This window comes from Myxocyprinus asiaticus, chromosome 32 (genome assembly GCF_019703515.2).
Source record: "Myxocyprinus asiaticus isolate MX2 ecotype Aquarium Trade chromosome 32, UBuf_Myxa_2, whole genome shotgun sequence".
NCBI classification, from domain to species: domain Eukaryota; kingdom Metazoa; phylum Chordata; class Actinopteri; order Cypriniformes; family Catostomidae; genus Myxocyprinus; species Myxocyprinus asiaticus.
In genome coordinates, this window is record NC_059375.1 from 30,444,064 (window position 1) to 30,456,886 (window position 12,823).

Consider the following 12,823-nt stretch of genomic DNA (forward strand, 5'->3'; position numbering starts at 1 on the left):
TTATTTTAATTATATATTAATATAATTATATATATTATATACTCTGCACCCATCTATTAAGGTACTTTGACTTGGGAATTAACATTTCTTGCGTTTGAACGTCATATTTACGGGCAAATTGGCTTAATTGTTTTTGACATTTCCGTTGAAGCAAAGTATTGTGGGTTATGAGTGCCCACGAAGTATACACCTCATGCATCCTCCGAATTCCCGTGAAAGAAGGTCACATTCGAAGGCTGCATTCGAAGTGTCCTACTCGCTTTTATGAAATGAGACATCCTCGATGACGTATGTGGCCGACAAATGCGACCTCCGGAGGATGAAGCCTTCCAAGCCAGACACAGCCAATGCAGCCTTCGAATGCGACCTTCTTTCACAGGAATTCGGAGGGTGCATGAGGTGTATCCTTCGTGGGCACTCAACCCACAATTCTTTGCTTCAACGGAAATGCTGTATTTTATGTAAGCATTGTAGGCAACATTCGAAACTAACAATAAACATACAAAGCACGGCGGCCCCTCAGCACACTAGAGCAGAAGGAAAAAAAAACATTGCCGTTTATCAAGCGCTGAAATTTGCTTATTGCAGAACAATCTGGAATAATTGTAACAGTCCCCTCTTTGCAACCTGAATTTGTTCAGAACGTTAAATCTTTGTGACACCTGTGCTAAAAAAAAACAATCTAGACATAGTTCAATGACTGATACAGAATGCAGGTGTCTCGGCATGCATTTTTGAAACCTGAAGCTCTTATTAACTTGACACAATGTCTAAAAATGTGCCAGTCCTCCGTGAGACACGGAAGAAACAGCGAGACGCGGTGCAGCAGGTATGGATGTTCGTCCAGCACTTGTTTACACAGGAAAACAATGACAAAACAGAGCAGATGCAGGCAAAAACACGTTCGGTGTGAACAGCTCCTAACTCATCCGTTTGCGCGTATCTGTGAGTGAGAGCGCGAAACAATTTCAGACGGCCTATATATTTTTTCATAAATTACAAACCCGAACCCTACTTAAAAAAACTCACCTGTCCCGACCCCAGCGGCTTCTAACGTGAACCGCTCCAAGAGCGCTGACAACAGTGTATATACCCAGAACATCATGTGACCCCTCAAGCATTTTTTTGCGGAGCTTTCCTACCGGGGCAGGGGCCCCCCCGACGTCTGGGGCCCCACGCAATTGCGTGGTGGTTAAAACCGCTACTGCGCACAACTCACCACGCCCGAGAGCGAGAACCACATTATGGCGACCATGAAGAGGTTAACACAACGTGACTCTACCCACCCTAGCAACCGGGCCAATTGGTTGCTTAGGAAGCCTGACTGGAGTCACTCAGCATGCCCTGGATTCGAACTTGCGACTCCAGGTGTGGTAGTCAGCGTCTTTACTATATATATATATTTGTTTGTTTTTTAAATGTGAGAGATCATAAAAATTCTATTTTGTTTTTGAATTACACTACCATTCAAAAGTTTGGGGTCACTTGCATGAAAAGTTTCTCATGATCTTAAAAACCTTTTGATCTGAAGGCGTATGCTTAAATGTTTGAAATTAGTTTTGTAGACAAAAATATAATTGTGCCACCATATTCATTTATTTAATTACAAAGCTAAAATTTTATTTAAAAAAAAAAAGTTTTTGAAATTGATGACTTGGACCAAATAATAAAGAAAAGCAGCCAATAAGTGCCCAACATAGATGAGAACTCCTTCAGTACTGTTTAAAAAGCATCCCAGGGTGATACCTCAAGAAAAATCAAGAGTACATGTCTGCAAAATCTCAGCAAAGTGTGGCCACTTTGAAGATGCTAAAATATAACACAGTTTTGATTTATTTTGGATTTTTTTAGTCACAACATAATTCCCATATTTCCATTTCTATTATTCCATAGTTGTTATGACTTTACTATTATTCTAAAATGTGAAAAAAATAAAGAATGAGTAAGTGACCCTAAACATTTGAATGGTAGTGTAGTGCTGCCCTTATTAAAGATGCAGTAGGTGGGCCGTCGCACTTTGGGGCCGATCAGGGGTGAACTGGCCATCGGGAGAACAAGGCAGGAGGGTGGGTGGGCCGGCCGCAAAACGGGCCGAATGGGCCGCTATAAGCTGAATTGAGCCACCGTGTTATGCCGAACGGGCCACAAAACGGCGCCGTGATATGCAGATGGGGTCAGCGATATGCAGAAAAGGACAGCTTATGAGTAAATAAGTTCTGTGGTAAACATTACTTGACGATACGTAAATTACACACTTTCAAACGTGAATATTAAAGTGCCATGTGTTTTTTTTTCAAATTATTATTATGCAGTATGCAGCTTCAAAATTCAACTGACTGTGTGTAATTTATGTTGTAGAACAAAATGTCCACGTATTGTCAAGTAATGTTACTGTTGACCTGCAGGTCGAACTGCGATGCACCTCACTGATCTCTGCCTGTATCCCCTTTGTCTACTGATGGACTACATTCTTGAAATAGAACACATAAATCATTTAATTGCCAACAAAACCCTTCATCAGCCAACTAATAAAGGACAATGCAGTTAATCCAGGATAGACTTCAAAGACATTAGTCATTAATCTTAATGTTAATAAAAAAATCTTGTATTTTATTTTTAAAACATTGGACCTTAACACTTACTTAATTGACCAATTTAAAACCATGACTTGCACTGAACATAAATAACTAATATTGGCATTATATTCATGAGGGGAACTGGCCCCCACAGTGAGCCTGGTTTCTCCCAAGGTTATTTTTCTCCATTAACCAACATCTATTAACCAACCAACATCAACACCAACAACGAGTTTTGTGTTCCTTGCCACAGTTGCCTTCAGCTTGTTCACAGGGGTTCTAAATACAATTATTATTTAATTTCTATACACATTTTACAATAATATTTAATCAAACTACACAATGATCACTGTAAGACATTATATATATTAGTTTCATTTTTTGTTTTTGTTAATGCATGATTTTCTGTAAAGCTGCTTTGAAATGATATGTGTTGTGAAAAGCGCTAAACAAATAAAAATGACTTGACTTAATGTTTACCACAGACCTTATTTTACTCATAAGGTCAAAAACGCCATTATACAAACCTATAGGAAAATCCCTAGAGAACTCATGGTAAATTCTCTACCAGGTTTGTGGACTACAAACTGTGCAGCTCTATTGAGTTGGCTCTTCTCTTCTAAATAGTCTTTGCCTTGTTCTAATATTATGTGTAATAAAAGTGACTCTTTGAAGCCTTTTGTGATATTTGTGTGATAGAGCCTGATTTGATTGATGAGGGAGATAACCGTAGCGACCTGACAAACATTTTCCCTGACACTTTTCTGTCGGCTGTTTAGAATCAGAACTAGCGATGCCGAATCGCAAATAATTGACTGTTTTAAGACAATTCTGAATTGTTTCACGATTCATTTTAAACTGAGTCGGACAGCTCACTTACGCATTGAATCGTTTGGTGCGGGTTGTCACTTTGTATGAACAATAACGGGATACTTTGAACACGGAGAACAAATAGAGAGACTCTGTAGAAGTGCCCTGGATGAAGATGTCTCACATTTGGAAGATATACCTAAAATACATTGAAACAAAACAAATACTATGTTTTATGGAAATATACTTGGAGCACCATGTAAATACCATGCTACATGAATAAGTTATTCAGTAAACAGAACCATACATACTTTGAAGCCCTAATTACATTAAATGTGCTTTGCCCATTGGTTTGACCGCTCATCTTTCCATATGCAATTAAGTGGAGCTACTTTCAGATGTATTTTTATTCTGTTTTATTTTGTTCTGCGGAAATTATGACTGCTGTATGTTTAATTTTGTATCCCCATCAACCTGGAATGGAAACTTTATGTGATGTATCATGTCAAGGCCAAACTTGAGAGTTTAGGGCACATGGATATGAAAATGAAAAGAACCGGTCTCATGTCAAACCCTAGGACTTTCACAGCAAAGTCAGTACAGCTTTAATTGAACATTACTTGGGGCCAAAACTCACATTCTGTTTTTTTCCTTGATCTTTAGAGACTCAAACATGTTCCCGGCAGAGCTTAATTTTTTTCAAATCAATAATTAATCGTAAAAGTTATTTATTCATTTGTATCTTTGCCAATTACGGAGTTCTAATTAACAATTTCAATAATTGATATTTATCTTTGAAAGGGCTTGGTATCTATACCTTATGAAAAATGCATGAACTGCAATATGGACTTGGTTTTGGTTTGTGTTCTGAGAGAGCTGCTTGCTCGGGGATAAGACCAGGCCACTTTGACTTTTCCTCTTTGAGTCTGCACTGGCCTATGATGTACTGCTAATATGGGCCTCTTTCATGGGCCCAAAGCGCCTGCTACCACCCGTGTGATCTTATAAAGACTTCTGCTCTCCCATCCTCAGAGACACCTTTTTTTGTTCTTTAATAACTTGCTTCAAAGAACAAGTCTTTCGTTCCCTTTATTTATTTATTTTTTTATTTGTCTCTTGGCACAAGTTGATGCCATGCCAGATCAAGGCCTTTCACTGGACCTATACTGCATAGTATATGTATAAGAATCTCTGTTGCATTGTTTAGCTACTAGTGGTACTGGTACAACATAATTGTGCAACGCCATTGCATTCACTCTCTTCAAAACTCATTTGTTTGATTTTAATCAAGTTTTCCTTTATTTTCATTTATTTGGGAAGAGAATGGTGCTGATAAAATACACAGTTTGCTCGGTCAACAGTGCTAAAGGAGACAGATAGCACTAATTAAGTGAGGCTAAACAGCCACTTTGATACAGTGCTGGATTATAGCATGCACCACAAATACATTCAACAGATCCACAGGCCCTGTCACCTTGAGGTGATTAAAGGTCAGACATAGCGGTTGCATGGACAGGCAGTGCTGTTGACACATTAGGAGAGGGTTTCATTTAGTAGTTGCATTATTTGGATCTTCAGTTGAGGTCAGTCACACGTCGCAGGGAGCCCATGGTAGTACTTGGACTGCCCCACTCAACGTGCCTCCTGTATTCACCGGGGCGCAGGAAGAACTGGCGGCCAGAGTAGTTGGGGTGCTCGTGGAGGATCCAGTAGCCCTCCATGACGTTGGCTGAAGAGATGTCTCCATTGTGGAATCGCTGGCGCAGATCAGGGCAGTCTTCATTTAGCTCCATTGCCTGACCACCAAAATCAGAGCGCTCAAAGATCTTCATCCTGTAGTTTCCAGTGTACTGAGGAAGAATCAATCAGACTTATATTATAAGCTCATATATTTAACTTGTTGATATAAAGAGAAAATTACCTTGTTGAAAAAAATTGCTTAAACCAGCCTTAGGTGGTTAGTTACCCTAATAAGTTGACTTTACTCAAATGATTGAGTAAACTCGTTCCCTCAAATGAATTGAATAATGGCGTCTCCAAAACTTGAGTAATTACGTTTACTTAACTTTGTGTTCATATAGAATGAACTTAACTATTTAAGTTATGGTAACTAGATGCAAGTAGACTTAACTTAGATTTTCTATTTAAATGTTGTTGTTTCTACTTAATAATTTTAATTGAATGTACCCAAACTTTGTTCATACAATAACACAGCGTAAATAATGAAGATCATATCTGATTCTAGGTCAATCATCAAATAAACTTATTTCTTCGTAGAAATGCATAGATGTCTGTACTTCAGTTGCACATGCACAAGGAGAACTGAGATAAGGAGATGCAGATCTCCCTAATGGTGACATCACACAAAACAACTATTTGCAACAAAATATCAATAATACCACAAAAGAATTCTTAAAAACAACTATTTAAATGCCCCCATATATTCCCTTTAAACAAGGAAAAATAATGTCATAATTTAAAGGTGCTATATGTAATATTTTTACTGTACTAAATCATAAAATGAGCATAATATGTCATTAGAGAATTAGGAAACATGCTAAGTTGAAATACTGGCTTCTCCGATAACAATGCTACAGCCAGTATATTCTACTTTGAATTTTCCATTCTGGGCCGGAATTCCTGTTTATGTTTTGGCCTGTGTGATCCCGCCCACTGCCCACTGACCAGTAATATAGCTGGGATTTGGGGATTATTAACCTCCTTACTATATCATGATGCACGCTCTAAAAAACTAAATAAAAAAAATAAAAATTTCTCAACTATACAGTCAAAAACTCACAGGAGGAACCATGCGGCAGGAACGAATGCAGTCATTGAAGCCAGCCCAGTGATGGAAATCAGGGTATTCACCCTTGAACAGCATGTACTGGTATCCAGCATAGCTGGGCTTCTCGTAGGCCACCCAGCATCCACTCTCTACACGGATGGAGTTGCAGCGAGAAAAGTGGGACTGCATGTCAGCACAGTCTCCAGTGCAGTCATATTGACGGCCCTGGAAGTTTTTGTCTTCAAAGAAAGTAATCTGTTGGATGGTTAGAATGAAGGAATGAAAAAACAGATGCAGGGTTACTTTTTCAGTACTTTTTTACTGGAGAATGTTTTTAGAAATCTTTTTGAAGATTATTCAGAAAAGCTGGTTTGTTCATTTGAATATTAGTGTTTTAAAAGTAAAAGATTTAAGGCTTGTCAGTTGAAATGTTTGTCCTCAGTATGACAGTATACTGTATTCTCTCTTTGTCATGCACACATACTTAAAATACACTAATACAGATTTTATTTCAGACATACTAAATTAATTTAACTGGACTATCTTTTAGTTTAAAAGCATTTTTTTTTTTTGGACTTTAAACATCAATGTTGGACTGACATGAATATTTTCTATGATGTAAATTAATTAATTGAGATAAATGGGCACCATGATATCTTATAACATATTATTATGCCTACAGAAGAGAATACAGTGTAGACCACTATATTTCAATTATCACCACTTTCATCAGTTATATTAACCAAAGCTGAAATTCATCAGTTATTTTGACCATAGATGATTGCTAAAATATGTGCATGTGATTACAAATGTTACACCCCCAAACCTGCAGAGTTTTAGTTTCTCGATTACCATGGCTTTGAAAGTACTAAATCTGTTCTGTATTCTTTATTCAGTGTTTATTTTGAGGAGAAGTAATAGGGTGGCATATCCTAACACCTAATTCTGTATAACTGAATTTACAGATACCATATAATTTGGTCACTTACCTTGCCCATTGTGACTGTTCTCTGAGCGGACCAAGCCATTTCTGAGGTCAGGACCTCTTTATAGAGCCAGCATGAATTGGGGCTTTGTGTGTGACTCACAAAACTCTGTCTTGTCAGCAAAATGTGTTGTATAGAGTGCACACAACTGTAGATCTGGCAGTGTGCACCCCCCTTTGTGTCTTTGCAAGCTTTTATTTTTTTTCACTCTCTCACCAAAAATAACACCACTGCAGTTTTCAGTGCTTGACAAAAAAAGTTGCAAACTCTGCTTTTAGTTGCTCCAGGGCTTTACATGTAAATCCTGTGAATGGGCAGATCACGCAAATGAAGATCAAATGGTAATATGAAGCAGTTTGCATTTCAAGTTTATATATGAATTTATGAATGTGAGACACAATCCTCTCAAATGGGCACAAAGTTGTTGGGTTTTTTCTTCTTCGTCTTATCTTTTTTATGTTCTGGAATAAGACTAAAATTAATCCTTTAACCAAGAAAATATATAAAGTTGGATTTGGCTTGGAAATGATTTAGTCTTTATTTTCATGTTTATTAGGCAGTGGATCAGTGAATCCTAACTTTAAAAACAACTATCAAGCTGAGCAAGCTCTTTCTGCTTTCATTGCTACCCAAAAATTGATAGTAGAATGAAAAAAGAGAACCATTTTAATCAGTTTAAAAGTTTTAATGGTCATAAAAAAATACTCTGTTTACATTAAACTGCTCCTCATTCTTCTGAAGGAACCAATCATGGGATTCATGCAACCCCAGTCCCCGCAGGCTCTGTACTCTCCGGGCCTCAGGAAATACTGACGCCCTCTGTAGTTAGGGTGCTCATAGAAGGTCCAGAAGCCCTCCATAACATTACAGGAGTAGATGCCGTGGTGACCGAAACGGTCGTAGACGTTGGGGCAGTCGTCTGTGAACTCCATCATGTGTCCGTACATTTCAGGCCTGTTGTAGATTCTCATGCGGTAGGCTCCTCTGTACTGTTGTGTTGTGAAAAATAAAAAACAGGAGTCAGGGCTTGAGAGAAACCACTAATCAGGACATTATAGAGACAATCATTCAGAACATTTGAGAGACCAATGGTCAAGACATGAGTGAAAAAAGTTGTCAGAACATTAGGGAGGCAAAACTGAAGCTCTGAATTCTTGATGTTGCTGTTGAGACTAGAAACCTTTGAACATGACTTTCTGCTGTAAACGTGCAACTTTCAAAGATTTTCAAGTAGACGTTTAGTAATTTCGGTTAAACAAACTCTAGTGACAGTGTGATGATTTTTCCACTGCCAAAAACAGAGATGAATGGAATTAAGATGAGCTGCGCAGTCATCGGAGTGTGTCTTGCTCCATTTCAAATAACTAAATCTCCTGGTGGACCTGTGAACCTGTTTTTTTCCCTGCATTTATAAATTACTTCAAAGGGCTCATTGATTGACATTGCTTTTTTAAGATGTCGAACTGTGTGGAATAAAACCCATCAGTTTGATTGACTTACTGGGGGGAACATCTGACAAGATCTGATACAACTGTTGAAGCCCATCCAGTGGTGAAAGTCAGGATACTCCCCACGGCCCAGGACATACTGATACCCCATATAGTTGGGCTTCTCGTAGGCCACCCAATGACCCCCCATGACCCTGATGGAGTTGCAGCAGTTGAAGTGCCTGTAGGTGTCAGAGCAGTCTGCAGAGCACTCGTAAGAGCGCCCCTGGAAGTTGCGGCCTTCGTAAAAGATGATCTGTCAAGAGAAAGAGAATCAAAAAGCTCAGTGGTTAGTTAAGATCTTAGCAAATAAAGGTGAAATAATCCATGTAAACTAAGTGACAAATTAATATCCTGCATAATTTATCAAGTTGCAAGCTTGATATTGATGATAAATGTTTTAATGCCTCATTTATGATCTCATTTAGCTTGGAAAACACTTTTGTCTCAGTAAGATTACTTTTCTAACCAGTATGTTAGAGTGAGAAATATCATATACAGCTACTTCATGAGCAGCACATTAGCTAAGCCTCCAAAGAAGGTTCCTGAAGATCTATAGATCAGATCTGATGAGACGTCCTGCTGTAGTCATGTCAAAAATGTTTGATGTGTTTAATCTAATATGAATGCAGTTCTTACACAGCTTTTAATGCTTGTGTGTTGCGTAATCTATACTCATGACATGTGCAATTGTTCGCAAACAGAGGAGCTATATAGAAAGACAACGTCCTTTTTATAAAGTGAGATGTGTTTGTACACTCATATCCTCTGAGGAACTTCTTTAGTTTGATCTGTGGTCATCAAGTTGTTGTTTCTAGCCAAATGAGTAGCACATGCCATGCAAAATATTTTTTAAATATTACGGCCAATGCCTACCTTTCCCATGGTTGCAGAGCAGGATGTCTACGCCAATCTGCCGTATTGCCATAGAGGACCTGGTGGTGCTTTTATACTCTTCTACAGATGTATACACACCGCTGCCAGAGGCACGTCACAGAGACTAGAGTTTACCTTTTGCAACGTCACAGACCTTTCCCATTATTCATTTCTCTAAAGACAACTATAGCCGCACTCCCATTATTCACCAATGCTAGAGTTTACCTATACAAATTCCCCTCACCTCATACACCTTACTAGCACACCAAGCCTTGTTCACCCATGACCTGGTGTTGTGCTCTTTTCACAACAGGTCACAAAAGAATCAGGAGGCATTCTAATGGGCCTTTCTGTTTTTGACACACTGTGTGGTAAAAAATGGTATGTAAAAATTTTTAAGAGAATACACAATTTTTGTTTGATCCAGATCAAAGGCCCATTTAGATAACCTCTTAAACAAACCCTTCCTGATATTTTGGAAATTTAAATTCCCCCACGATGTACAGTTCCCACATTTTTTTGACCAATGAATTGTGCGGTTGTTGACAAATAAGGTTGTCCGTGATGCTAAAATTGAGAAATATCTAAAAAATATAGTTTAAAACATGTCAAGTTCTAAAAATGTTTTTATCTTTGATTCCATGTTGGTTTCATAATTATATATATATATATATATATATATATATATATATATATATATATATATATATATTTTATTATTATTATTATTATTATTATTTTACAAATATTATGAATTTGAGTCATGAATATCAAAAAGTTTTCTTAGGGTAACTCCAACTGACCTAAACAAAATGTGAAAACACAGATGAGGGTTTACCTGGAATCCTCTTTGTTTTTTAATTTATTTATTTATTTTAATGTTTTTTTACATGACAACAAAATGGCTACCTGAATTTTGATTACACAAAATGACTTTGATTTGGTGGCAAAAGTGTTACAAATATTAATGATATTTTAAAATCAAAACTTTTCCATGCTTATTTTTTTAAAGAAATAATAATAATATATTTTTCCGAACTACTTTTGCCAACATTTATTTTTTCAAGAATTTCGCCTTTTAATGAAACTTTTTTTTTTTCGGGCATTTACACCACATTTCTGACATTAAGCCCCAGAAAAAAAAGATATCAAAATGATTTGAACATAGCAGAAGTATATTCAAGCAATTGGTTTGTTTGAATTGCATTTATAATGTATTTTAATTTGTGATTATTTGATATAGATTTTTAAAAATCATTTTACAGATTTTTTTTTTTTTAAATAAAGTAAAATAAAATAAAAAACAAAATTTTAACTAATGAATTATGTTGGGTATGCTCAACTAGAGCAATTTATATTCGCTGTAGAAATTTACATGATTTAAGACTCTAAGACTTGTATGTGTCTTAACTTTACAGCCTGTTTTTCTCTCTTCTCCTTTACATACAAACTGCACACCTATTTCAAAATGTGTTAGGAGAACTTTTCATCACAGGTTTCTGAAATCCCTATATGGCAGAAATTTTTTTCTATAGCTGATTTTTGATGTCACCATCAAATATGGAAACACAAGTGTCACATTCTGTTTAAAAAGGCAAATTGACAGGCATTTTGTCAAGCATTTGGTCTGGAAATTTTCATTGAATTATTTATTTTTAAACACTGGCATCACAGGACCTTTGTGAGTGATTTCATCACAGTACACATTATAGTACATCTGGTCTGTCTTTTGCCTGCCGTGCACAGTTTCAGGCGTACTCTAAGCGATTCTGACACTATTGATTGTTCTGGAATGTGTTGACATAACCTCCGACAATATGTTGCCTTCTTTTGCTTCCATAGCCTGAAGACCTGCTCTGATGCAAGGCCTTTATAGGCTGTATTGAGGTGGGTCACATGTGTGTGTTTGTGGTATTGTGTGATGGGTTTTTTCAACTCTAAGACAGTAGACTTTGGCATGTAAGCAGACCCCTCAGCTGACAGGCAAAAGGCCAAAGAGAGTTGCCCTTTTTTTATTCTTTTCAAAGCTGAACTTTACTCCCCTCATCTCTCCTTTCATCAAGATGAGGAGCAATTCTTTGTTTTGTGTATTGTTTTGTGCTCTTTGCTGATTTTACTGTGGAGAAAGACAGCTTTTGTAAATCAAAAGCCACACTGTTCTTTGATAACCACTCTGCCATTGAGAAGTAATAGCTTTGTTTCTTTATCTGACAATGGCTTGAGCTGACAGTCACAAGCATTATTAATGTGTCAGATTTCTTTTAAAAAAATGCCAAATATTGATCCTCAGACATCGAGTTATAAATATTTATCTCTTCCATAGTGTGGTACTATTGTGAATGAGCCCCCTCACATTTTTGAAAGTAGTGGATTTTGAATGTAACTTTTAAGAAAAGGAAAAAAGTTTTTATATTTGATAGTTAAGCTACATTATTTTTGTAGGTAAAAGAATAATTTTGGGGCAGAAATCAGCAGATGTCTAAATATGGTCAGTTCAGTCAAGCAGATCATTCTGCTGACCATTTGCTTTAAACTAAAAATTCTGTCATCATCTACAGTCATGTTATTCCAAACTAGTCTTATAACTTTTAGGACAAAATGTCAAAGCAATAAAATGAAAAGTAATGTTCAACTCTCAAGTTCAGCTCAACATCCCCTTGCATGTTAAACAGGTAGCCTGACAACATAAAGTATATGACACCCTTGCTTCCCCTTGTTTTTGTGAGGAATTATTTTTCAGTCTAATTTTTCCCTGTCCCCTCCTATTTTTGCTTTTTTTCCCCCCTGGCTTAGTTGGCGATTACTTTACCACATGTGCTCTGCACTACAGGAATGGTTCTCTCACATCACAGGCTTACAAATAGTAATCTTGAAAGCGCTACAAGACTTTTCCTCCCCACATGGGGCAGAATTCTTAAAATAAGCCCAAGCTTTCTCTCTTGGTTCCCCCTGGAGAACAAAAAGCCAACACATAAGATCTTTTGCTTCGTCTCTGGTTGAGAGAGACACAGGGAGAGAAATGGAAAGAGTTGCTGTTGGACACAGACTGAGAGCAAAAGTAAAAGTCTTTTTTGTTTTTTTGGTAATGTAAGGTAATAAAGGTACAAAACAAAGAAATCCCTAGTGAAAAAAAATAATATACTTAAGCACACTTTATTCGTGAGTGCTTCGGTATACTAAAGTGTATTGCTGGCAGGCTATAAATTGGTATACTTAAAGTCTGCTAAATTGGAACAATTAATTTTGTACTCAATGCACTTTATTTTGCCGAAAGCAGTGTTGTGGTGCAACTAAAGATGT

The 12,823-nt window shown here is 37.1% G+C and overlaps 2 protein-coding genes across 2 annotated transcripts; both read right to left on the reverse strand.

Annotated features, from left to right (window-relative positions):
- Window positions 1–4,657: 4,657 nt before the first annotated feature.
- Window positions 4,658–7,307, reverse strand: LOC127422941 (gamma-crystallin B-like). The gene is made up of 3 exons (XM_051666841.1): window positions 7,164–7,307; window positions 6,187–6,429; window positions 4,658–5,236 (listed from the first exon to the last, which is right to left on the reverse strand). Exons 1-3 carry the CDS (start codon window positions 7,200–7,202, stop codon window positions 4,961–4,963), a joined length of 558 nt encoding a protein of 185 aa, XP_051522801.1. The 5' UTR covers window positions 7,203–7,307; the 3' UTR covers window positions 4,658–4,960.
- Window positions 7,308–7,824: 517 nt separating this feature from the next.
- LOC127422942 (gamma-crystallin M2-like) lies at window positions 7,825–9,678 on the reverse strand. The gene is made up of 3 exons (XM_051666842.1): window positions 9,524–9,678; window positions 8,661–8,903; window positions 7,825–8,149 (listed from the first exon to the last, which is right to left on the reverse strand). The coding sequence occupies exons 1-3, from the start codon at window positions 9,530–9,532 to the stop codon at window positions 7,871–7,873; spliced, it is 531 nt and encodes a 176-aa protein (XP_051522802.1). The 5' UTR covers window positions 9,533–9,678; the 3' UTR covers window positions 7,825–7,870.
- Between the last annotated feature and the right edge of the window lie 3,145 nt (window positions 9,679–12,823).

Excerpts from the sequence above, each read along its gene's own strand:
- LOC127422941 (XM_051666841.1), bottom strand. The coding sequence starts at position 7,202 with ATGGCTTGGTCCGCTCAGAGAACAGTCACAATGGGCAAG. Across the intron at positions 6,430-7,163 it reads GAACAGTCACAATGGGCAAG|ATTACTTTCTTTGAAGACAA; the intron begins GTAAGTGACCAA and ends ACCATCCAACAG. Across the intron at positions 5,237-6,186 it reads CCTGCCGCATGGTTCCTCCT|TACACTGGAAACTACAGGAT; the intron begins GTGAGTTTTTGA and ends ATTCTTCCTCAG.
- LOC127422942 (XM_051666842.1), bottom strand. Across the intron at positions 8,150-8,660 it reads CTTGTCAGATGTTCCCCCCA|TACAGAGGAGCCTACCGCAT; the intron begins GTAAGTCAATCA and ends ACAACACAACAG.